Raw genomic sequence first — 27,305 nt, 5'->3', positions numbered from 1 at the left:
GCAGATGGGAGAGCATTGGGAGACTGTAGAGGTGCAGTCAAGCATTGACGAGGTGGTGGCAAGATGAAAATATTGATTCCCAGTGGCAGAGCAGGCATTAATCAAAATATGATCAAAAACTATTAAAAAGTTATTAAAATGCACTCATTTAATTCTGTCATAAAACTATCCATGTGTGCTATAATGTACTAGAAATATTAAATGACTTATTGCCCTCTGTAGAATGATTAAACAGAATAATGCCTCAGTGGTCGGTTGGAGCTCCTCTCCACTCAGTCAGCAGGCTGCTGGTTGTTACCTGGTGAGGCATCAGCTGTTCAGCTCATTACATACCAGCAATGTTCAGTCAGGATAGATAGATGGATAGACAGATGGATAGACAGACAGACAGATGGACAGACAACAGCTACATTTATTCACGTTTTCACATCTGGGATTGTGCAGACTGCGTTATTCACTCTTACTACAATTGTTTTGCCGTCGCTCTGTGTAAAATATCACATTTTTTACCTAAGAGGATCTATTGTTAGGGAGTGGGAATCCAGTGACATCCCTAAAAAGAAGTCATGAAGAAGTTTTGATGGGCTACTACTTCAAGCTGGGAATCCCAAAAGACAAGCAAGCATCTGTGTACCAGAGGTCAAGATATCCTAACCTCAGGCCTCAAATACAGGTTCAGAATAAATAATGGAATAATTTTAAACTTTGGAAAGTCCCCACAGAGTCACAAGAGATTTAATACAAGGAGTTTCTCAGGCTGGATAGTACTTGTTGTGATGCAAACCAAAGTTAGTGGGCAGCAAACAAAAGTCCAGCCCATCCAAATGTATTAGGACTTTGGAGGGGAAAATTATGTCACTCAATTTGTGCATTGTAGGGATCAATCACTGTTTATGAAAGGAAGGTATCTCTATCAGCAGCCTAACTGTACACAGTCTGTATATGAGAGTTATTACATATAGATAAGATGGAGAGAGGGAGCGTTGGGCTCAGCAGTGGTGACTGGTGCTCTTTAGGGGAGGTTATCTCTGGTCACACAGCGCTGCCTGTCCACCTCGATCACGTCAGGCCACACAGACCCTGCCTGTGGAGCTGAGCCACAGAGAGCTGGGAGACACTGTCATCTTTTTAACCCTGTCTCTCATTCTTTTGCTTTTTTCTCTTTCCTTTATGCAGGTCATTGTTTGAGTTATAATTAATAATGTAGTCCAAAGTCATTTGCTTTTGTTGCTCATCCCTTTTTATTCCTGTACATTTTGAAGATGTAGCATTTAATACCATCACGCCTGAGGTTTCTTATCTTTGAAGACAACAGCTAGTGTTCAGGCAGATTTTTAGTATTATGGCAGCAGATTTACTTCAGTACACAGTCAATGCAGAATGAAAGGAAACAAAAGAAATGGCTCCCTACACACTGACATGAGATTTCAGCTGTGATGAAGGAGACATACTGTAGTACACACTATACCTTTGCTTGCCAACGGGCTGATTTTTGCAAGCAAATAAGACATTTTGTTAGATGTTTTAAAGGTCAGCCTCAGTTGTGTGTTGATATAATTTGACAGGAGAAAATATAGTGTCACAAAGTGAAGGCAGTGTAGCTGCAGCTAACCACATTGGAACACTGCAGGTGTTACTGCTGAGTGTTTTATTATTATTCTAATGCACAGTCATACAATAACGATTCAGCAGTGTCACTGTAACAGTTTAGTGTACTATGGGGGCATTCTTCATGAAGCAGCTGGATGATCCTTCAAGGCTGCTTGTCTAGGAATGTTAGGATTGTGAATTCCTCTCATGCATCTTCAAGCCTCGATGCCGGGCAGCAACAGATGCATGTTGAGTCCTCATCGTGTGCTCCAGTAAAGCCTGGCTCTGCTCTTGGTATCCAGTTTATTCAGCAGGCAGAAAAGACGAGAAACACGCTGACTGATAACAGCCTCGCTGACAGGGATTGTTCAATGCACACATTTTGTCCACATGTTACAGCTTCTCAGTGGGTGTCACAGGTTGACACTGAACAGTTCACTCATCCTGTTCATTTTTTATCTTTTATCATGCTGATTGGAATGTTTTAGTCACAAAGCTTTTTCATCCAGATGAGTCAGCCGACCACCTCTCCGTGTTCTTTGTCATTTAGTTGTCCTTGACTCTTGGGGTGTGTATTTACAGCAGTGTACTTATTATTCCCTGTTGTGTCTCTCTCTCTTCAGGCCCTTGCATCCCACAGAGCCTACCTCTTAACGGCACGCATTCCTGCTAAGGTAAGAATTGCAACTCAGTGGAGTTCAACTTTTTTCCAGGCAGAAGCAACAATTTAAAGCAGTTGACTTCTTTGACAAAAATATAGATTTGATTAGAAAATATCACATATCAGTATTTTCTTGCATTTAAGTCGACTTTAAGAAGTTCAATTTGTCAGAGTTTATCAGAAAATAAATTGTTGTGATGCCTTTCTCTTCCCACTCTAAATCAATGTATGAGTTACCATGCAGTTATGTTGGATGGCTCTGTGAATGTCATACTTGTTTGTGTCAAATTAAAACTTCTTCAGTCTGGGGTTATTGTTTCATGCTAACTTTATTAGCTCATGTCAGTAGTGTCTTGTCCTATCACTAAAACAATGCAGAATGTGCCTTTAATGATTTTAAGGAGATGGTTATTGGAAGCAAGGTGCATTTTTGTTCTCCCCACCAGACATTTCCTATAGTTAGCTCACAGAGCACACTGGAGTCTGGGTGTTTTAAAGAGCACATTAAGGCTAAAAAAGTAGCTCTGTGTGCCCCTGGTTATTTTGCTCTTATACACTCATACAGCTGTGTTTTCATAGAGCAGCAGCACCATAAGGCAGCACAGATGGAAAATGTTAGCATCATCACCGGCAATGAAACATCTGTCACCATGTTTACCAGCTTCACTGTCACCACTACCTCATAAAGAGCAGCAGTGCAGTAATTCAGAGCAATTGATCATAAAAATTTCCACTATCACCATTTCAACAACAGGTTTATTCCTCTGATCTCAATATTTGAGAATTCACTTCCTTCTGATGGGAAAGAGTAATACTTTATATCATACTTTTGCATAGAATTATGTTCTCTATTATAATTTTTAACAGATCCAGGATATGCTAAACTGTAAGCTTCCCCATCGATAAGCTGCTTCAGTGGGCAGCTTAGGTGATTGATCAGTTGCTTTAAAACTGATTTATTGGTTTACTGTGGTTACAAGTGGTCGTAAAGAAGATGCAGGCTGACCCTGTTTCACATGATGCCATGTTTTCCTTTGTGCTGCAGATCCAGGATGTGTTTATTTAGCTAGCTCTCTGTTTGTTTTCTGACTGCAGAAATCCTGAAGGGATCATGTTGTTGCTTTACGAAGAGTAAATCCCCTAAAGAACTCCCATCACGACCCACGATTGTTTTTATATCTCTACATCACTTGGTTATATGTTTTCTTCCCCACGTTGGGGTGTCTTTTTGCAAGCTTCAAGAGTAGCTCCACTGGTCTCAAAGTGAAGTCTTGTCAGTTTGGTTTGTGATAATGTTAACAACAACAATGACAAAATTAATAATGATGATTATTATAATCTGCGACCCGCGGTGGTGGAAGAAGCAAGTATAGACAATAAATGAATGAGTATGATAATGATATTTATGATAATGTTGTTGATCATCACCTGGGTCCAGAATATTTTAAAAGGCATTCTGTACCATTGCTGGATTGGTCCAGTTATAAGATTTTTGCCTCTAACTTTTGGATCATGAGGCAAGGCTTGGATACAAGTTGCACAATGACATCACCTTAAGCTCTAACTCACATCACGAAAGTTGCACTTTTCTTTAATAACTAAAGAAGGTTTTCATTTTCAAAATGTTATGAGGGTCAGACTATCATGTCAACTGTTGCTTTAGGTGCAGTGACATAATGGAGAAACTGAGTTGTGCTGGTGGAGGTTTCCGCTCTGTGAGTGCTGTCTAGTTTTAGACATGAGATAATGAGTCATGAAATATGTTTCTCTGTGTCATTCTTTTTTCCACACAGAATACTGGACCCCTCTCAAATTGGATTTTCTCCCTTTAGTATTGCAGAAACCTTCTATCCTCTTCACCAACCACAGATCACTTGTGTCTCCCATTCTGATGGTCTCTTTTTCCCCTCCCCTCTCCATTGTTATGCCCTCCCCAGTCAACACTTTGCCATAGTACAGCAGATATAACCTACAATTTCATAATTTAAATGACTATAATACATGTTATCTATATAATTGCCTTTAAGTTAATGTTGTTTTTTTCTTAGAGCTTTTGGATCTAATATTATTTGCATTTTCAATTTCTTTCTCAGTCAATTAAATTCCAGAAAATATGAGTTGGTAATACACACACACATCACATCGTTCTATTACTTTCCACATATTTGATAAATTCAGTTTTACAGGTTGTCTGGCAAAAAAAGTAAATAAATGGGAAAAAAATCAGTTTCTGTTGAATCAAAGTTTCTTGGTGGTTTCTGTGTATTTCTGCTTCTGGCCATTGTGTTTGATCTGTCAAATCATGTCTCTGCTTGGAATCCATGAGCTGGATATAAAACACACAAGAGGAAAATCAGCAGGTAGGGATTTTGTCAGTAATGTTGCTTTAAGGGAAGTCCATGGTCTAAACACTGAGATAAATATTGTAGTAAATCCTCGCCCTTTTTATTGTACTTGCAACCACTCCTGTGTGTGTGTGTGTGTGTGTGTGTGTGTGTGTGTGTTTGTGTGTGTGTGTGTGTGTGTGTGTGTGTGTGTGTGTGTGTGTGTGTGTGTGTGTGCGTGTGTGTGTTGTTTGGCTACAGCGTTTAACAGTCTGTTCGTGTCTCCTCCCCATCCTGCAAGTTCTCATTCACACACGTTGTCATTCGTTTCTCCTCTTCCTGTGTTTTCCCTCTAACATCTTGTAATAAAAGGAGACCATGTATGTCTTTCATAGACATATGCTCCCTTTCATTGTTCTCTTTTATGTTTTATGTTAAACTATGGAACTATTTATAATGTAGATGTGCAGTTGGAACAAATGTGGAGCTCAATCGTTGAACATTCCATAAACCAGGAGTGAACACAAATATGATCCTGTGTTACATTCAACCGCATCATCCTCCCAAAAGAAAAAAAATTGGACCAGTACATGTGGCAGATGGACAGTGAATGAATGAGTGCATATTTAGTTCTTCCCTGGACTTCCCAGCGTGATGTCCCGCCATTATTGGTTGGCTGTTCTGTTTAGCATTAGCATTTTATTATTTGCTATTCAATTGAATTGAACTCATCGATGCCATTATACTTCAGTCTTGAAAGTGCATGTGGTAGTATACTGCAATAACTTGCAACACAACGCAACAGCAGTACTGTGCATTGGTGGTGTTGTCAGTATTGTCAGTATTCAATAAAAATTCTTCACCGTAGATAATAACTAAATATCCGTAATTATTATCCTGTGTTGGGTTCATCCTGACAAAAGGCCAGTTCATCACACGTCCCACTGTAATTTGATATCTTATAATATGTGACAAGTGTTATTTTTCCAGAATACAGTACATGCCATGCAGGAGCAGTAATACTGCGTTATGGAGGATTAAGTAGTTTCATAAGGTGAAAAAAAATTGAAAATTGTCTAACCTGACTTGTGTATCTGATAGATTGATTTATTCTTGAGTAAGTTATTAAACTCCTGATTGTGTTTTGTTTTGTTTTGTTTTTTAAAAAAAAGCAAAATGTGTTTGGTTTTTTGTTTTTTTTTACAAAATCAATGCCAACCTTTTACTAAGAGGAAGCACTATTGTTCATGTTACAGGGCCTTGTAACTGTACATTGTTCTCTGTGTTATATAACAAACTATTTTAAAACTTTTTTTTTTAATTTTCTTGTTGTATTTTAGTTTCATATATAAAAAAAAATCAGTCCCACAGTAAGTAAACATTGTTGTTGTGCCTTTATTGCAGAATTCTTTGTCGGTTGTAAACTGAATTAGTGAGTAGCTGCACCTGTGCTGAAGTAAACACACAAACACAGCTTGTTGCAGTCAGACGGCAGACAGACAGTTCTCTCATGTTTGAGCAGAGCCTCAGGAGCACAGCGCCCACCTGGAAAAGTCTGGCCACGCTCCTTAGCCTGCCCTCAGGCTCTGTGTTGGATGTCTGTGGAGAGAGAGAGCGAAGGAGGAATCCGTGCTCTGAAAACAGTAGTAGACATTTTTATTCATGGATTTCCCCCCTCACAAAAGAAGTTCTTTTTTGTCCTTTTTAGGTACGGAAAGACAGACAGCTTTCTATGCTCTCATGCCACAGAAATGGAAAATGTGGATGCAACATGGTTGTAGTTTCTAGCCTGACTTCCTCAGATAAGCCTGTGCTTGAATGTAAAGAGGAAATGAGAAGGGAACCTTTTCCTCAATTTACCCTTTTTTAGGTCTCAACTTCACCTTTTTTTGTTTCATCAAAGCTGAAGTTTACGCCTAATAAATTCAGATGATTCAGGTCTTTTTCATAGCTTTAGTATCATAGCAATGCGTAAAAGTCACTCCAGAGTATTACATGTGTTCTTAAAAATAAGCCACAAGACAAACTGCATCCCGGTTTTGGTTCCATTTCAAAACAATTTTGTAGAGTTTAAATACTAGGTAAAAAATATGTTTAGCTAAACAGTAACTGTGATCTTTGTCCAAAGGCTTCGCATAACCCTATAAGCCTGTCGGATGTTGCCACAACTGAACATGTAAATGCATGATCGAGTGATAATGTAGTCTGTCGGACATGAGAAAGAAAGAAGAAATGACTGCATTTGCATCCCTACCTAATAATTATGGAACAAGCATATTTTTACATAGCATTCCTCAGATAAATAGTCACTGTTGTAGACGGTCCAGTAAAATCCCAAATTATTACTAAGCGTAGGCAGGATTTGCAAGACAGATGCCCTATAATACTGTTGGCTCACTCACAACTACGTGAGCAGAACACTGGCACATTTATTTATGGATCATAACATATTTCTGTTATAATAAGTAAATAAAACATGATAATTATTGACTTCCAGCTACTGTATGTTTGTAAAAGTAATGCACTATCAACCACAATTTTATTTTCCTTTTCCCCCCAAGGATATGTGATCACCCATGTTTGTTTGTTTGCCTCAAAGGCATCAGGAAAATTGAGTGTGATTAAATTTGGAGTAGCTTTGAGTTCTTGGCTAGTAAAGACTTGACAAGAATGTGAGGACAGCAGTGAATTCTTGACCATTTTATCTGACATCACAAGATGGACATTTGTCTTTTATCAAGAAAAACTATAAATATTTCTATTCTGGTAATGTAGTTGTGATTAATATTAATGACAGGATTTTGTTTTGACATACTCCCGAAGTTATTTTCTGATTGTTCTGGTTTGAGTGACACTGCATTGATGCTGATTTATGTACTGTGAAAAAAAACAACAACAGTAATTCAGGTAGAAACAAAAGCTTGATTATTGCTTTTGTTGTAAACCCCTGGCTGTCTATTTATAACAAGGTAATTTCTGTGCTCTTTTTTAGGTGGAACACTCCTTTAATTATCTGGAAATCCAGGGGATTGCTTGTAACAAGCCTACACAGGTACAGAGACTAACACTTTAAGGGTATAGGTAGGCATTTTTTACATTGGACATGTTCAAGTTGGGTGTTCCCCTGTTGTCCTAGCCATATAATGTCTACAGATATGTTTTCTCAATGTCACAATCTTTATTTAAATTGTACTGTAGCACACTTGTCCAATGTTGTCATATAACTTCCTCTGTATTGACACAGTATACATAGTATACTGTATATACATAGTATACATTATACATGTATGCTATTTTTATGTATGCACACTAAAGATGACAATTATCAAAATGCATATGTGCATTTTGCGTTTAGGTTCAACATGAAGTCTTCATATGTTTTAAGTTTTTAAAAAAAAATAATTTTAATCAGTGAACTTTGTTGTTAAGTACCAGGAATGAGCATGCGCACACACACACACACACACACACACACACACACACACACACACACACACACACACACACACACATACAAATACATATATATATACAGTATATATATAGTATATATATAAAGGAACAGCAGGAAGCTCATGACAGTCACACCAAAAGAAAATACGACCCTGGGAAATGAGTACCGTACAGGCTAGATGCTGAAATGTTTCATTATCAAATATCAGGATCATTTGGAGGTAATCTGGAAAAGTTTATAGACTCATAGTAATTGTTTTGTTCAGGGATGTGTCAACATGGTGGATATTTTCTGATGTGGCAACTTTTCCATCTTAGCCAGAACAGATAATATAGTAGTTAGAATGGGGACTACTATACCGTATGTGACAGCAAAAACATGTCTGGATTCAGAAATGATATGGGAGATGCTTCCCATCTGGGAAGAGCTTCCATTTGGCTTTTTGACCAGTGCTGGCTAGCTGTCAGTTAGCGGGATCTACCGACAAATATGATAATCCATCTCTAGCGAGAGTATTCCTCCAGCTGAGCCCCTCTTATCTCCAGAGATGTCCATCCTCTTAGTATGCGGATGGATGGTCTCTGACATTTAATAAGAATCAGCTCAGATTATTCTAATTGTGGCCTATAGAGGAGGAATGTATCAGGATTTGCATAATTTAATGCTGAAATGGTTGGCCAATCTTAGTAAATGCCATTAAGTTCTCCTTTTGATTTAATACAAATATGTTCAATTCAAATGTGGTTGAGTGAATAGAGGAATGTGTCGGCTATGTTATTACTGGGCAGATGGGCAGCAAAGTGGAATATGAAATGGTATAAAGAAAGAAAGGTGGATGTCTCCTCTGTGATGTCCCAATAAATATAGCTGGGGTTGCAAGAGATTCAGGTAAACTGGTGTGTGATGGTGTGAATTACTGACCACTGTGTTCTCGTAGCTTCTCATAGAGTACGAACGAGCCTCCTTCTCTCTGAAGCTGCTCTCTACTGAGGAAGTCAATGAGGTGGTCACATACATAGGAAACTGTCTGCTGAGGATATGTCCAGGCCTCCCACCAAGGTAACAACCTGTGTGTTTGTGTGTGTGTGTGTGTCTGTGTGTGTGTGTGTGTGTGTGTGTGTGTGTGTGTGTGTGTGTGTGTGTGTGTGTGTGTGTGTGTGTGTGTGTGTGTGTGTGTGTGTGTGTGTGTGTGTGTGTGTGAGTGATTGTGTAGTATTTGATTATGGTGATTTTAGGTAAATTTATTATGATTTAGCATTCATTTTCACAGATGAAGTGTGTATATGAGCATCTCTTTTGATTTAGCATTTATATTGTATGTAGAGAACTGGATGCATTCTCAATGTGAAGTCCTAACTACTTGTAACATGATATTTTGAACAGGTTGATAATGTTAGGCTTTTAATTTAATTTTTTTTCCTTTTTCTTTTCAGCAAAGTGATGAAGAAGCTCCACATGGAGCCCTCTGACAGGTTGACCTCTGTGCAGACTCTATGGGAAAACAACAAGCCTGTTGAACCAGGACCTTGTGGTATTACACTAATTATTACACTAATTCATGCTTACTTCTGAGTGTTATGCAGTGAATGTACATGAAGGGTACAGTACTTATTAATGGTGAATTGATGGTAGTTTCATACACTTTGTGCATTCTTGTAGAAACAGTATCTGACTGCTTTGGGAAAATACGTTCTGTTGCGTTTTTTCTTCTACCAGGTGGGTTCTCTCAGATGTACAGATGTGTTTGTGACTGGTTGGGGCTGCCTTACAAAGAAGAGGTGCAGTGGGTCAGTATCACTCACTTGTTTAATACATCCTGTTTGAAATGTACAGCACTCCTGTTAGTGGGATGGCATTAAACTGAATATGAAGCCACAAGAGTAATCCACTGTGTATGTATATAATGCCCATGTTCATTTGCTCATAATGGACATGCATGCCTCTTTTGTTTCCTGTCCAGGATGTAGACACCATCTATTTGACACAAGACACCAGAGAACTCAACCTGCAGGACTTCAGCCATCTGGAGAACAGGTGGGTGAAATCACAGAAGAAAGATAACCTGAGAACACTGACTTAATGTGAACACTTAAGGAATAAGTGGCACATAAATGAAGCCATGTGGATTAACGTGTCCGAAATGGGAGGCAAAACAAAATAATTTTTCACTTGAGGTCAGTCAGGCCCTGCAGTAGATACGGTGGTTCTGCTGGTGTGACGTGCTCTGTTTATACCTTTGTGATTTGTAAGTAAGAACATGTTTATGAAATAAAATATGTAATTGTTGCCGTAACCCTGTGTGTCCTTCCTGTCTGATCCTCAGGGATCTGGTGGCTATAATAGGAGTTCTGGAGTTCAACCAGTGGTTTACCAAGCTCTCCATCAAGGACTACAAACTGGTTAGTAGCTGTTTGCCTAAGTCTTCTTGTTTGTTTGTTTATCTTGACTTTTCAGGTCAGACAAATCACAAACATATACTGTATATAATAATCATCTGACAGCTGTCCATTGAAGGTCTAGTTTGTAAAATATACTGTATTAACCTAATGAGCACACTTCATTACCACAGTGCGTCTTTGTTTGATCTTATATTGTACATTAGAATATTATATTTAATTTCTGCTTATAAATCCCAATACATCACATTAGATCTTTGACAATGCACGAGAGGTTGCTGAGTCATGTATCAGTAGAGAATGTATATCATCTCTTTATGCATGTCTTAATGTACATGTCTGTGGCTTCACCTCTATGTCTGAATGAATCTTCATTTACTTTGTCTTTCTGCCTGTGCTGCCTCCACCCTCCCCTCCTGTCTGTTGACCGAGGATCAGTCCAATGTTTTTGTGTGATAAGACTCCTAATCCTATGGAGACAATGGGGCTCAGTGTCTCTGCTCTTGCCCCCTGCAGCAATCTATTACTAACTCCACAACTCCAGTCTCCCATCTCACCAATTATCATTCCTCACTCCAAACACTTACCTTATGCCTCAATCAGGGACAAATCCTTTGTTTTCACTCTTAAAATTGAGCCCAAATACTGGCATCTGTGCGTCTTTTGTCCATCATGTGCATTTTTTATTCTACATGAGTTTGATTTATATCAGACACTTCTGTTTTTGTTTTGGTACAGATTCAGCACTAACTCATGTTATTTGGAATGTAATTACAAATTACATGTAGTGTGTGTGTGTGTGTGTGTGTGTGTGTGTGTGTGTGTGTGTGTGTGTGTGTGTGTGTGTGTGTGTGTGTGTGTGTGTTTGTGTGTGTGCTTATTGTTGAATGAAGCAGGAAACCGTTTGTAAGTCCAGTTTGTAGGATTTATGTGCGTCCAATGGTGTGGTTACCATCAACTAAACACCTCTTACATCATCCTCCACTGCAATGGCTGCTAAAATCGCAAGACCCGACAGTCACTTTTAATTAAATGTAATCCACAATCAAACAAGAAATGTGCCATTAAAATGTGAAATCGTTAGTATTCTGGAGGAAAATCATGGATCACCCCTTTCAGTTGGATCTGCTTTGAATTGGATGACTTCATCGATGGCAGACGCCTCGTCTTTTAAGCCAGATTTATGTATAATTGACAAGAATGGCCACAAACAAAAAATTCATAATTAAAATTTTAACCCAATGTTAAAGAAATCTTCCTTTTACATCTGGATCCAGTCCAGATCAGATTCTTTGCAGTTGGCCCTGGCCTTCCACCAACATGCAGAAAAAAACTGTTTGGTAGATTTTAACTGTTACCCAGTGAACAACATTACCCACCCTGCACAAATAAAAAGTAAAAGGCCTTCTTTCAAGCCAGGGGTAGGTTTTTCTCTTCTGATTATGGTGGTAGGACATAGTGGGGGAGTATCTAAACTCTGTACGGAATATAAATCAAAATGTTTTTAATATTAAATCAATTACTGACCCTTACTTCCCCTTAATCTTAAACAGCGGACCTTTACATCTCAAATTTTATTTTATTTTTTTGCATTTTTGAGCTACTAACCGTTTTGAATTTAATTAAGTTGAATTTTATTTGACTTTAATTGGAGTGAACTGCAAAAATAGAAAGTGATTGAAAGCATGAGGAGCAGAGAGATTCCTTGTGCTTAGTTCACAGAATGTTTCACATGTCAGTGATCAAACTGTAAGAGAGACGAGTCAGGAAGGACAGATAACGTTTAATGAGAAGCCAGAACAGAAATACTGTATGGAGAAAGCTGTTGTTTGCTTTATAGAAGTGAGTCAGTTGATGTTCCTGTCAAATCCAGTGAAGTGGCATGTACAAGTTCAACTCAGGGCCAAGGGTGCCCACCGGACTGATATATTCATTATAGCTGGGAGAAAAAAACAGTCTAAATAGAGCAGATAAGAGACAGCGCTGCTCTGGAGTGGATGATATAACACACTCCAAACTCTCTCTCTTTGTCTTGAGAAGGGATTATGCTCTCAGTCTCAGTCCAGTCAGGTTGTGTGTTTTGGGGTCCAAGTAAGATGTTGAGCCAAAAGTGAGGGTGGAGGAGGAGGAGGAGGAGGAGGAGACGGCAGTGAGCAGAAAAACAGGCCTCTGAATACCACATGATCGCACTGTGTGTGTGTGTGTGTGTCTGTGTCTGTGTGGAAAAGTGTGTGACAGTGTGTGAGGTTGCAGAAGACGTAGGGTCAAGCTCAACACAACATGACAAGGCTCTTTTTATTGGATGGTAAATGGTGCAGCACACACACTGACTGTCTGTGAGTGGTCCCCAATGATTTTAGTGTGACTCTCAGAGAGAAAATACAGCCTTTATTGTTCCCTCTCCCTCTCTCTGCTGGGACTGACTCCTCTCCCCCCTCTTACTCATCCCCCAGCAGCCTCATACTGTACCTCCCCTTTCTGCTTTATATGTCATCCCTCGTTGGCCTCCGTCATTCTCATCCCGTCTCTATATTACTCCCAGTTTCACATGGTTCATATGTGAACAGTCCCATTCTTCCACCTCTCCCTCTTGTTGTCTCTTTCTCACCATTTTCCTCCTCCTCCTCCTCGTAGATAACAGTGTTGGACAATGTTGTCAGTGTTTTGGCCACACTGAGGCTACAGGCTAGAGAAAGTAGAATGTCACTAAGAGTGGATTACAACAAAAGACCAGCCCATTAATACAACTTTATTATGAAGCATGTTTGTTCTGTGACTCAGAATAGTTAATTACCATCGAAAAGCAAGGACATGTGTTTGTGTACACGTTGGAATTTGAGGCAGGAACCAGTGAAATGGGTCAGTGAACATCTAGGTAGGGACGCCTACTGGTGAATATTTAATTTCCTCTAAATTTGAACCCTCCAGCTCCCCCAGCAGTGTCTCCTATGCTGCTGAGACTGAGACTACTTTTCTCCCACTTGGAGTCTGAGGTCTCTCCAGTTATCTTGTCACACATAAATAGACAGGATTTGCCCTTCTGCTTTTTATTTGTTTATTTTTTTGGAAGGGGGGGGGGGGGGGGTTCTTCATTACAGCTTTAATTAGTATAAACAAACAGCTCTCCAGCTTTTCTCCTCTGGTTTTTCCTCTCTGGTATTCCTGTGACCTTGAGTGTTTCAATTCAAACATTTCTGTTCCATATAAAAGTGCAATTATGCCTCAGAGCTGGTTCAGTTATTTAATTAGAGAGTCAATTGGTGAATTTTTATGCTTTTAATGAGCAGAGAAGTGAGCTGGGATCTATTTCTACTGCTGTGACTCATGGCAGATTCATCTTTCTTTTACCCTTCATACAACTGTTACTGTATTCTATTTACTTACTGTACTGTAAAATGTAGTATTTTTACAGAGCTTTTTCTTTATCCCTGAAAAAGTTTACCAGCACATTTATGTGTTCTGGACATTTTTGCCGATATATTTGTTGTATACTTCTTTTTGTGGCTCCAGTCTGCAGATGTGTGTGAACAGATTCTGCGGGTGGTGTCTCGCTCCAGTCGACTGGAGGAGTTGGTTCTGGATAACACAGGACTCAAAACGTGAGAATACATAAATAATCACCGTTAGATTACACAGCATCTACTCTGCTCTGGCAGGGCATCGTCAAGTGTGACAGAATTAATGATAACCAAGGTTGAGGTTGATTCCTGAGAATACATACTTCAGCTGAAATGTATTAGAATGTTATTTCCAAGTGGAGTAGAGTCTATAAAAGACATTACCTTTCATTATGGAATTCCTATATTTTCCAAAACTTGACACATAATTCATCCTGTTGAATTGCAATGACAACATTTTGATATAAAATATGAAACTATACTTGTTTTTGATTTAATGTGATCTCATTTTATAGTTCAACATATTTGTCATCCAGGAGTCTGGATGTCAGTTGTGTCTCTTCGTTTGTGTACTGTTCACTTTATGACATTTCTAGGTGCAGTTTTCCATATGATGAAGTGTTTAAAGGACAGTTGTTTGTACTACTAAGTTATGCACAGGTGTCCCTAGTGACATTAAGAACCCCAGTCCAAGTCAAGTTCCAGTAAGCAGTGGCAGGGAAACCAGTATGTCTTCAGTCACTGAAGTAGCCAAGTCAAGTGTATGCTTCATTTAGTTATTTTATTGAACTGTATTTGATTTAATCAAAGTATCTTGATGGATTGGATGTTTTAGGTGATATACACTTATTATGTCCACTCTTACACACTCTGCAGTGACTTTGCCCAGAAGCTAGCTGCCGCCTTGGCCCTTAACCCCAGCTCAGGTCTCACCGCAATCAATCTTGCCAACAACCCACTGGAGGACCGAGGTACGACATAAACTGTGATCCAGGCTGATGTACTCATCTCTGCTTTGTTATGTATACTGTACTTACTGTAGACTTAAATATTGAATACTTTAACCCTTGTCTTTGGGTCAAATTCGGTCTCCCAGCTATGAAACAGCGGACAGAACCTCTCTCAATGCAATTTTAAAAAGATTTCTGACAAGGAGAGAAAAGACGACACAAGGGGTCAACATTGTTATTTAATAGGTATTTAATGGTCGGATTTCTCATGAACATGTAACCTTATTTCATCATACATTATACTACCTGTCACAGACGTAGCATATGATAATGTTATTAATGGTTTAAAATAGGTTCACTTGTTAACAGTGTAACTGGTTTAATATGTCATTGACTCCACCTTAGGGTCTTTCCAGGAGGCACAAATTAGAGATACAACCAGATATTCAGACAATCATTGAAAAACAAGCAAACATCAAGGATAAACTCTTCCATATCACTAGTAATAAAATGAATGCTGTTCTTTTAACAAACTACCATGTAATTTTGACAATGGAGAGAAAAGTTCTTCTCCATTTTGTTTCCTCTCTTGCTGCAGGTATCTCATCCCTGGGTACTCAGTTTGCCAAACTTTCTTTGGGGCTCAAACATTTAAACTTCTCCAAAACCTCACTATCACCCAAAGGTATGTGCTGTCCTCCGCGTCTTTTGTGAACGGTTCCTGAAGCAGCTGAGGGACAAGGTTTCCCCTTCTGTCAGACGTAGTTCACATCCTCCACTAATGTGATCATACCTACTACTGGGATGCTAATGACTCTTTATTTATGAACACTGTGAGGGGAAGGAGGGAGGCTGAGAAAAACATGTCTACAAAGACAATCTGCAAACAGTGTGTTTTCATATGCATAAACGCAACTAAATGGGCCAGTTTTCTTTGACAAGACTAACAAAACGAAAAAGCTGACTGTTTTACTGTAAAAAAAAAAGAAAAAAAACTTCAGGAGAGTTGTCATAATTTACAGATTGAATGTGGGGGCTGTCAACAAGCATTTGCAGGTGAAATTATTTCTTGGTTCTCACCCAAAGTAAGTGTTCCAGTGTCCCCACGCTGCCTTCAGGGACATTCTTTTCTCTCAGGCAATCAATAAAGAGCTATCATATTTCACAGTGGAGGGTTAGTGAAGGGCCACATTGCTTAAGCTGAGCCCTGGTCATCTAGCTAAAGGCCTAATCTGTAATTCAACCCCCCAAAGCCCCCAAAACTCAGAGCGACAGCCTTTTTTCCTATTTTGCGCTTCAGCAAATCAATAATTAGATTATTTAAATTTCAGTTCACGTTTATTGTAACTCTAATATGTTACTGTTGCATCTATTGCAATCTACAGTAATAGGATTATTGTATTGATGAACTGCATGTTTGTGTTTCCTTGTTTCATTTTTGTTTGTTTCTGTTTAGTTCTGTTGAATCAGACACATGACCTCATTTTTGGTTTTAATGGTAGAGAGTTGGAACCTTATAAGTGCCATTTTACCAGCCATGTGACAGACATGACACAGTCTGCCCTTGTATGTACAATATCACAGTTTGATGCGTGATTTTATTTAATGCACACATCTACACGTATTTACTGGCTGGCTGAGATTATTTACTTGTTCCTCTAATGTTGATTCTTATGAAAAATAAAAAAGTGACTCCTCAGAATTATGTGACACTGATAAAGGTGTAGTGTTACGTCTACACTACCATGAGAAGCGCAGTATTTTCATTTTCTATACATTTCCTCAACATTCTGATCCTATTTTCTTGTCTCCACCCACTGCTCATTTCCTCTGTTATTTCCGTCAAGCGTTATACAAAGTGGAGATTTGAGGTCTGTGATAATGCTGACACTGCTGTGTGTGTGTGTGTGTGTGTGTGTGTGTGTGTGTGTGTGTGTGTGTGTGTGTACGCACGCGTGCGTGTGTTGTGTTATAGGGGTGAACAGCCTTTGCCAGTCACTGAGTGCCAACCCATTTATACCCAGCAGCCTGGTCCATCTGGACCTCTCAGGGAACGTCCTCCGAGGAGACGACATGCAGGTATAGACAGAGAGAAATAGCGAGAGAGAGTCAGACGGATCCATTTCAGAGCTTGTATCAATAACACTTAATTGACTCAAACAGTCCAGATCTGCTCTAATGTGGGGGACTTTCCATGCTGTAAATCTGTTATCTTGTCTCCCTGCTGGAGAGCATCGACTCAGGACCTTTAACATCTGTTCAGAGCACAGGCACATCAGAACCTACACTGTAAAACCTTGATCCACAAATTTACAGGAATTAACAGCAACTAGTGCATTTTTAAAATGTGTTGCTTGCTGTGAACAAATTGTCAATATATTAAGTTACTGCATAACTTAATGCAGTAACTTAATATATTGTTGTGTGTTTAATAAGATGAACTGTAAATGTAAATGTGTCTGACCAACCATTCAAAGCATGGTACAACACAAGCCAAACACAGAGGCTACCATGTAAGTAGAAACCACCATCCTCCCAGTAAGTGAACAACTGTTCTTAGGTCTGTTCTCCTAGTGAGCCACAGCTGCCACTAAACTATTCCTACTGCCGCTATCATCTAAATGAGATGAATGAAAATATAAGAACTTTAAAATCAAGTTGGTTAATCTGCTTATTCCTTTACTTCCCAAAAATGACAAAAGAAGATTCATAACATGCTTGTACGTAACATATAAATGTGAGGCAAGGATTAGCCATTGGTTAGCTTAGCTGAACAACTGTAAAACAGCAGTCTTCTATAGTTTGAGGCAAAAAATGGTGTGTATTAGCAGAATCCCAATACAGTAATTTAAGATCAGCAACCAGCAATCTATGAGAAAGATACAATTATGTATGAAATACGTAGACCAAAGCTGTTTAAATCTATCCACTGGACTTTAAGAAAGTTTCTTGAAAACATTTCGCCGCTCCTCCAAAAGAAACTATCTTAAAGTCCAGTGGATTGATTTAAACAGCTTTGGATAACTATGATCTGGATTACTTACAATCTACACAAAAGTATGTACTGTAGAGGTTCACAGGAGCTCACTCACATTGTCTTACATTAAAAGACATCAACATTTAAAGGTTTTCCCATGTAACAATGTGACGTGTTGTTTTACATGTAGCATTTCTACCACTTCCTGGGTCAACCCAACAGCATGGAAAGCCTTGACCTCTCCAACACTGACTGCTCATTGGACCAGGTGAGTCCAGGTTCTTGGTGAGAGATAAAACATGCTTGGATAACTGGGCACAGAGCTCAATGATAATGGATAATATAAAATTAAGGGATGACTAACAAAAAAGCATTAAATTTCTCATTATGGTACATTATAAGTGCGTGACCTTACAGTAATCCCTCGCGCATTCACGCATCAACACATGCGGCTTCAACTCGTCGTGGATTTTAAGTAGGTATTCACGTGATACTGTACCCGCATTCTATTGACTGACGACATCCGGAAGTGTGCTGTATTCCGTGAGTCTTGAAATGCAGCACACTTCCGTGACTCCTAGACTGCTTAAAACAGTGTATAAGAGTGTGGGCAAAGGTAATACAGACAGAAGGTGGTTTAATATCAGTACTACCTATGTCACAAGGAATGTAATACAGTTGTATAAAACCTTTCAACCTGTGCTGCTGGTTGCCAGGTGGTCATAATACTGTATGGGATGTATTGATGTAGGTCTGAGAGCCAAACACATCTTATTGATTAGACTGAGATGTAGCCAGCTGTCAGTCTGTCACTGAATGCATTGATTAGGTCTTGATTGATATTGTGTGTCGGACACAGCTACATATGAATGCACTACGCACGTCTCCATCCCCAACATAGACACAAGCTTTTGAAGAATTATGATTGGAAGGTTCAAAAGTAACAGTGATGGATGCTTAAAACCTCCTGAATATTAATGCTTATTTATAAATCACCATTTTATATTAACTATTTGAGTAATACTGTACTTAAAAAAAGTTACACAGATCAGATTTAGAGGAGTTGTGTTGTCTGTATTTTCCAGGTCTGTTCAGCACTGCTGCGAGGTTCAATCCAAAACCTGTCTGTTCTGAACATGTCAAAGAGTGTCTTCCCTCACAGGTGAGAAAGAAAAAAAAGAAAAAATTACATAATACTAATTTATACTAATTTGATAGAGGATGAACAACAAAAAGAATTGCAGTATTTGCAAAGACAAGAGTATAAGATACACCTATAGTAAGAATCAGATGAAGGCAATTCTGTGCAAATGAAAGGCAGAGGATAACAGATTTCAGAAATGACAGTACCATTCACTTCAATCAAAGGTAAAGAGACAAATAAATAATCATTATTTTTTAAATTGCAGAATTCATTATTTTAAATTTATTTTCTTTTTTTAATGGTTACAAAAGCAATAGTGTTCATCAGAAAAGAAAAATTCTCAAAAATTAAATTAACTTTTCAACTCACCCTGTGTAAAACCAGCTTTTATATGCAGTATTGATATTAAGTTACATCCCCAAATCAGTGTAAAGTTTTAAAATTAAATAGGTCTGACGTGTCCTGGACATTGTCATCCATTATTTTCTCTCTGGAAAACAGCCCACTGAGACTTAACTGTGATTCTCCTCTCCATCTTAATGAAATTTCTACCTCAGCATTTGTCTTTGTCCTGAATTGACTTCTACAGTACTCCCCATACTCCAAAACCCCTCTCTGTATGTTGGTGTGTGACCCCTGCTGGTGACATTATGTTATTACAGACAATAGAAAATTGTGTGCACATGGTTGTCTGTTTAACAGATGGGTAGTGGGTGGAGTTTTTTTTTCCACATTATTTTTCATTCCAGTGTGTCTCTAGGGAGTTTAGGACTTCATCAAGGGAGAAGAGGGGGAGTGTACAGAAACAGGATGAGTAATGGTTAAAGGTTACGTACCTGTTCCTCCTGTCTCTGAAAGTCCCTTCTTAAATGGCTATAAAAACTAGATGGTTTAGAATTTTTAGGGACACGGCAAGAATATTAAAAGTTTAATGTTGTCCTGAATATCAGGCTAGTTAAAAAAAACTACATTCCTATATTTTTGAAGAAACTGTAGTGACAGTCTGACATTGTTTCGTGCTCTTTTGTAGGAAAGGCAAAGACGTTCCTCCTTCATTCAAGCACTTCTTCAGCAGTGCCATGTCTCTCAGCTCCATCAACTTGTCAGGAACCAAGCTACCGCCAGAGGCCCTCAAGTGAGAGGAGGATTCATTTACATTTAATATGAGGAGCAGCTCCCTCTGTCCCATATTCTGTTAGACTTCACATTTTGTTTAAATCTTTTATCACTGGTGTTATCATTTGAAGCTAAATGTCGCCCAATGTTCCCGGGGGGGGTGCTGTTTAATGCTAAGTGAAACCTTTTAAATTTGTGACCGTTTCACACATCAGACATATTTTTATTTCTTATAAAACATTGCCGTTCAGTAAAAGTACATCATTTTGTTATTGCAGAGCTCTCCTGCTTGGCCTGGCCAGTAACATCAATCTGAAGGATGTGTCTGTAGACCTCAGCTGCTGCGAGGTAAGTCCTCCATGTACTCAGACATACGCATTGTCATGTGTGCAAGCAATGATGACTCTTGATATCTGGGTTTTTTTTGTTTGTTTGTTTGTTTTGACCATAATTTTCATCAAATATAATCCACATGGTGCAGATGATGATGATGATCCAGATTAATCCCAAAAAGAGGCAAAATTTAAACAAACTCCTACAAAACACAGTGAATTAATTCATTAATCAAAGACCAAAAACAGTGGATTTTAAAGAGACTTCTACTCTCGATTTCATGAATTTGTTCTTTTTCTTTCAAGTATTGGCAGCATTTGTATAAGATAGGTCCATATAGCTTCACATAGTTTAGACTCTTTACTGCTCCAACATGATCATCACTTTAGGATCCTCTCCAAACCTGCCTGACAGGCCGCTGACACGCCAGGAGGCTGCATAATGGAATACTTGGCAGACAGCAGGAGGGGATAGATGTACAGAGGGGTGGGGGTAGTTTTCCATCTCAAATTGTTTCACAACTGTCTGTCTCACACGCACGCACGCACGCACACACACACACACACACACACACACACACACACACACACACACCTACCTCCTCTGCTCAAACAGAAAAAGACAGCTTGCTTCAGATTGAATGGGGTTGCTTAAGATATCACATGAATACAAATTACACAGGAAACCAACTGCATGTTCCTTTAGAAATCTCTCCAATCTCAAAATTATGTGTTCCATCCCTCTTGAAGTCTTAATGAATCGTTTGGTGGAGGAAGCCTGGAGCTAATCTCTGAGTGGGCTGATTTTAAGCAAAATGATGACTGTATGTGTGACTCATTCAAATGTCTATGCTACTGGTGATTGCGTGTCTTGAATAGTAGAATAGTATTTAAACATCTGTGTGTTTTGTTGCCACTAATTGTTGGTGTGGGTTTAACATGCTGTCTTCTCCACCTAACGCCTCGATAAGCTTGGCCATTGTGTAAGTACCAGTGGGCTCTGCCTTAATATTAAACACCGACTGTATTTGAGTGTCTGTTTAGGAAGATTACTTTACAAATGTTTTTAGGATCCATCTTAGCATGTTTTTTTGTTTCATTCAGCTTTTGCAAATTTTTAAATTCTTTTTGATGAGATCATCCAGCATGTGTACATTACTGTACTTCCTATTTTGTCTTGTGCAGTGAATGAAATGAGGATGTTTTCTTTTTAAATAATTTTATTTTATATTTTCACTTGCATTTTCACACAAGTTGCACCACATAAACAGTTCTTGACTCTCATATTGTTGAATTTTTCAAACATCTGTGAACCTTTGTGGAATGTTTATTAATATACAGTATATTATCATAAAGGTAACACACAGTTATTACTATATTATATTATTTTAAATCATGTTCATCTTTTATATTGATAGCTTAGGATTGTCCAGAAGTTTTTCCAGTGGTAATGCAGGGCAACAATGTGTCCCAGCGGTAGTGAGTAGCAGTATTAACATTTGGCCTCTTGTCTTTTTAGATGCGATCAGGAGGATCACAGATTCTTGAAAGTTGTGTTGCTGACATCCCAAATATCTCCAGCTTAGACATCTCTGACAACGGTGAGGTGGCAGCTTCCATATTTATTGTTCCAAATGTTTACTGAACTTTTCAACTCTGAACTTCTGCGTTTGTCATCAACAAGTAACTACCAAAACCAGTTTAGATGAGTATGATTTATTATAATTTATAACCTGTTCCTCTGCCTTCAGGCTTGGACTCAGACCTGTCCACTTTGCTGGTGTGGTTGGCCAAGAACCGGTCCATCAGACATCTGTCTCTGGGCAAGAACTTCAACAACATCAAGTCCAAGTAAGAATGCAGGAGTGGAGAATGTGCACAGCTGACGTGTTCAGCCTGGGGCTGTGAGGGAATCCCTTGTGGTGGGGCCGGGGTTGGGTTTGGTTGTGGCTTAGTCTGATGTGGATGACCAAAGACCCCTGTCACGTTCACTTTACTGAGCCACAACACTCGTCACCATATGTTGCTGTCCACAACATACTGTGTACAAATACGCAATGAGTGGGTGGAGAAGACTATACTTAGTGTTGACTGTAACTTTTCTTCTTGGTGTTCTTCTCTTGACTCAGAAATCTTGCCCCAGTGCTGGACAGCCTGGTCCACATGATTCAAGAAGAAGAGTCGGTGAGTTTAGAATGTCCTGTTCTGCCTGGATTTTGTCAGGCCCAGCCAATCGCTGCATCCTGACCAGCTGCTGTGACCTTTCTTAACATGTTACTGTCTGCTGATGATCAGCATATCTTTTCAGAAATATGTGGAATGACCATGATTTGATAGTTTAGTTGCTGTTGAATAGAATACTGTATACTGTACAGGATACAAGATCTTGTTTTTAGGTTCTTAGAATGCTCTGAAAACCTGCAAAGAAATAAAAGGACGTTTTCTAACTTCTACCTATTGATCCACCCCACTCCCATTAGCACTCTAATGACTATCCTATTGAGCTGATCTCTGCTGTCCTGAACTCCAGATGCTTGCAGTGTGTGTCTGTGTGCATCTGTGTGTGTGATTAGAAGAATGTGGATGTGTCAGATGATTATCTGATTCAGCTGAATTTCAGAGGTCATACAAATGAGAACATACACTCGTTTGCTTACATCCACCAGTGGATGTGTGAACTTGGACGAGTAAAGGATGATGACCGATGCAAGCATTGATTTTATTGGCAGCAGTTTCACTTCTGTTGCCTCTTTCAGAATGTGTGACAGCTAAGCAAACTGCATTCTGTGCTTCCTTGGTGAAATTGTGTACTTCTGCTTCACTAATGATATGGTTCATCATTTTGAAATATGAGAACAGGATATCACTTTCATTTTTGTGCAGTAGAAATAAAGCTAGAGGTAGAAGCTGAACCAGGGGAACAAGCCGACCAACAGAATCTCTGTTGAAATACTTTTTAATTTGGGCTGTGACTTCCAGGAGTCTTGGTTCCTGGGAAAAGGTGAAGACCAAACTCTAGGAATTTCTTCTTAGCCTTAAACCACAATTAATTTTGCAATTTGACTTTATGTGGATTCATAAAGATATAGAGGGATTAATTAGAGAGCATCAGGGTGGCTGGAAGGTGATTCTAATTACTACTAGAAAGACCCAGACTAGCTGCTTCCAGTGTTTTCTCTCTTATGCTAAGAATCCAGATGTAATACATTTTTTCAGCATGCTGGTCAGAAAACTGTTTTGTTCTCATATAGCTGTTGGAAAAGGATGTCCAACAATGGGGCTCTTGTTTCTACAGTACATTACTGGAGATCTATTTACAGTGAATACCTGTTCATGAACAGGTTTATTTGCTCTGTGTCTGCACCTTCCAACAAGGCAAAAAAATATTTGTTGTTATTCCTCTTAAGCTTTCAGAGGCTGAAGCTGAGACAGATAAATGTTTAAACAGTTTATTGATACGGTAACTAATCTATGAAAAGGTTGCCCATAGTAATGTAAGTAGTAAAAGAACAAGATATCCAAGATAAGGAAGGCATGGATCCACCATAGAACAACAACAACAACAAAAAAAAACTCCAGGTAGAATAAAATAATACCCTAGGAAATCTACACATGTAGACCTAACTTATTTACTGCCTATAAAGTAGACTGTAGTCTTTAGCAATGAATGGGAGGTTGGCACTGGGGAAAATACTATACAGACGTTGTTGTAAATGCAGATCTAGTGTGTCACACACCAGCAGTGCTGCCAGGTGTGGCCGCTCCCACAGTGACAGAGGAAGAGAGAATTTCCAACAGACCATGGCAGAATTTATCACGATGTCTATATTTGATTTATTTTAAAAAATAATTTAAGTTGTAATGATTTTTATTTATATATAAAATTAAATTATAAGAAAGCATGCAATCAAAAGTAATCATAAGAGGTTGAGGAATCCATGTCAGACAGGAGAAATTCTTCAGTTTGTCAGTACTACACATTTTATTTATTCCAGCATGATAGAGAGATGTGGAAACCACCTTCTGTGGTTTTTGAATATTTTAGTTGTAAATACGACAATATTGACTCATATGGATGATGATCTTTAAATCTCGAAAGCTGTTTTTAGTACTTTAAAACTTTGTGAATTCATCTGTTAAAAAAACATGTTAAAATCAGTTAAAGTCAGGATTTATGTTTTTAAAGGGAAGGGGACTTGGAAGATGTTATGTTTTGTTATGTCCACAAAAAACTCCAGATTGAACAGTCAGCATTATAAATACTTATTTTGTCCTTTCTGTGATGTTATAATATAAAATCTTCTACTCTTCCCTTCCCCACAGCCCCTCACTTCTCTTTCTCTAGCGGACTCCAAACTAAAAAGCGATCTGACCATCGTGCTGAACGCCCTTGGCAGCAACTCCTCACTCACCAAGTTAGACATCAGTGGGAATGCCATGGGGGACATGGGAGCCAAAATGCTGGCCAAGGCGCTGCAGATCAACTCCAAACTCAGGTGGGAATAATCAAGGTACATGACAAGTGCTAGATGCATTGGCAGGTGTTAGATGCAGTTCCAAGCATGGAATGAATGGAAACAAATACAGTAGATAAAGTTTAATTACAAACATAAAAGTTTTTAAAATTGTTTATTGTTGGCACTTTAATTAAGAACTCTTTTGTATTTTTGAATCTGAATCGATCCATATTTTCTTTTCCCCTTTATTTGTACACGACCCAACAGATTTTCTATGAATACAGAATATAAATTGTTAGATTGATAACCAATAATATATCATTCAAATATACAAACACAATAACAGAGTTAATGTATACATATACATAAAAAATTGGTTTATATTGTGTGGTCACAATATACTGACCTGGTTCCATTTTCCACCCTACAGACACTGAAACCCATGCAAATATCTTTTTTTTTTTTTCAAGAGATCACTCTGAAGAGGAGCCCTGACCAGAATAAATAAGTCCAGGTGGCTGCACCTTGTAAAACATTTGAATTACGTGTTATTTCTTGCAGGACTGTGATCTGGGATAAGAATAATACCAGTCCTCAGGGTCTCCAAGATGTAGCAGCAGCTCTGGAGAAGTAAGTATCTCAGTACCTACATAATGTACATCCAATGGTGTCCTGACAAACAGTTCTGAAAGGGTTCGATGAGCGGATAGCTGTTTCAGCCCTGATATTATTTGGCCATGTGCTGAGGAAAGTGTTGTTAGGCAGGAAGAGATAGAAAGAGCAAAGGAACTAGACAGAGGAAGGAGTGAAAACGCAGGGAGTACTTCAACAAGGAAAGAATGGTGGAAGAAAAGATTCTGGGGAAGGACAGAGAACAGAACAGATTATAAGAGAATAAATTGACTTTTTGAGCAGTCTCTTCTCCCTGTGGTCCTGAATGTTCAATATTCTGTGTGTGAACATGAAATAACATTCAATATGCATTTCACTAAATTTGCTTCTGGGACCTGGGACACGTCTGTGCATTCTCTCATCTTTTTTGTTTATCTATCTCCCAGCAGCACATTTCCCCTCTGAGTCTCTGTATTGAATTATTGAAAAAACAATTCACTATTCTCTTCAGCTGTGTGTGTGTGTGTGTGTGTGTGTGTGTGTGTGTGTGTGTGTGTGTGTGTGTGTGTGTGTGTGTGTGTGTGCGTGCGTGAGTGCGTGCGTGCGTGCGCGCGCGTGCGTGCGTGCGTGTGTGTGTGCGTCATAGGGATACATAAGGATTAATGTGGTTGAATCGTATCAATTACGCTGCCACAGTTCATTAAAGGTACTTTGGAAAATAAAAATAAATACCACAACATGCTTTCAGCGATACAGTATGTTGGCTATATTAGTACCATGAATAAAATTGTAAACCATGTACCCCCTTCAGTCGTGAAGATGGGTGCCCAAATACACATCTTCATGTTGAATAACATGGCGTCTACACAGCTTGATACGTGTGTCTGTCTCCGTCCTTTCTCTTTAATGTGAACTGACTGTCTGCTCATCAGGAACTTCACCATTCGTTTTATGCCCATCCCCATCATCGATGCTTCTCAGGCTCTAAAGGCGAGCCCTGAGAAAACAGAGGACGCTCTGCTAAAAGTATGTCAAGGCTTCTCTTTGATTCTTCCAGCCTCCCACTGTCTTGTTAAACTGTGACGATTTTCATGATCCGGAAATTCAAATTCGTCTAAACATGTTAAAGCTCAACATCTTCATTAGATGTGTTTATCATAATGACAGAGGTTTTGTTTTTTTACCCCTTAGATTGAGAATTATCTGTACAGAAACCATGAAACCAGAAAATACCAACAGGAGCAGGCTTATCGTCTGCAGCAGGGCATTGTGACTTCTACTACACAGCAGGTGTGCAACAAAAACACAAATGTTTTGGATCCTGTACAACAATCTGTATGGATCTGACCTAATCCATAACTTTTCAGAAGGGTAGATGGGAAATTACAGTAACATTGTGCTGTGTCCAGTAAAGGTAAAGCATGTTTACTCATTATTTTTATACTTGTTTCCAGATGATTGACAGGATTTGTGTGAAGGTGCAAGACCACCTCAACTCTCTGAGGAACTCGGAGACTGACGCCATCTTGGAGGACGTCAGATCAGCAGAGAGCCTCATTAAAGACGCCAGGAACTCTAAAACGGTGAGGGCAAACATTCTGTGGTACACATGAGACCACTGTGGTTTGTTACTGGCTTCCTATACCTGTTTTATTCTTATATATAATCCTATGTTCCATGTCTCCTCAGCTGCTCCCTAAACTTTACCACTTAGGATCAGCTGCCAGAGAGGAGGTGAGCAGCCTATCAGCAGGCCCCATCCAGGAGAAACTGGAGTCTATGGCGGGAGAGGTGACAACTGTTATGGACCAGCAACTGCAAGTGAGGCTACACCTCCAGAGATGACAGAGAGATGAGTGATGGCTGTAGGCATTCAAACTAACGAAGAGAGCTA

At 39.0% G+C, this 27,305-nt stretch overlaps 1 protein-coding gene across 1 annotated transcript in view; it reads left to right on the top strand.

The window, feature by feature from the left end:
• Positions 1–27,305, top strand: part of LOC137601455 (F-actin-uncapping protein LRRC16A-like) — a 55,120-nt gene that overhangs the window by 15,989 nt on the left and 11,826 nt on the right. Inside the window, exons 3-26 of the mRNA XM_068323645.1 lie at positions 2,214–2,264; positions 7,568–7,627; positions 8,967–9,088; positions 9,463–9,560; positions 9,746–9,816; positions 9,990–10,063; positions 10,353–10,428; positions 13,936–14,024; positions 14,700–14,794; positions 15,372–15,458; positions 16,749–16,852; positions 17,941–18,018; positions 18,836–18,912; positions 19,925–20,029; positions 20,289–20,358; positions 21,862–21,943; positions 22,094–22,193; positions 22,472–22,526; positions 24,666–24,838; positions 25,361–25,429; positions 26,344–26,437; positions 26,603–26,701; positions 26,866–26,994; positions 27,101–27,232. Coding sequence (XP_068179746.1) covers positions 2,214–2,264; positions 7,568–7,627; positions 8,967–9,088; positions 9,463–9,560; positions 9,746–9,816; positions 9,990–10,063; positions 10,353–10,428; positions 13,936–14,024; positions 14,700–14,794; positions 15,372–15,458; positions 16,749–16,852; positions 17,941–18,018; positions 18,836–18,912; positions 19,925–20,029; positions 20,289–20,358; positions 21,862–21,943; positions 22,094–22,193; positions 22,472–22,526; positions 24,666–24,838; positions 25,361–25,429; positions 26,344–26,437; positions 26,603–26,701; positions 26,866–26,994; positions 27,101–27,232 — 2,190 coding nt within the window. The remainder of the gene's footprint in view (positions 1–2,213; positions 2,265–7,567; positions 7,628–8,966; positions 9,089–9,462; positions 9,561–9,745; positions 9,817–9,989; positions 10,064–10,352; positions 10,429–13,935; positions 14,025–14,699; positions 14,795–15,371; positions 15,459–16,748; positions 16,853–17,940; positions 18,019–18,835; positions 18,913–19,924; positions 20,030–20,288; positions 20,359–21,861; positions 21,944–22,093; positions 22,194–22,471; positions 22,527–24,665; positions 24,839–25,360; positions 25,430–26,343; positions 26,438–26,602; positions 26,702–26,865; positions 26,995–27,100; positions 27,233–27,305) is intronic.

Source organism: Antennarius striatus, chromosome 9, assembly GCF_040054535.1.
Source record: "Antennarius striatus isolate MH-2024 chromosome 9, ASM4005453v1, whole genome shotgun sequence".
Classification (NCBI taxonomy): Eukaryota; Metazoa; Chordata; class Actinopteri; order Lophiiformes; family Antennariidae; genus Antennarius; species Antennarius striatus.
This window is presented reverse-complemented; position numbering and strand designations above follow the sequence as displayed.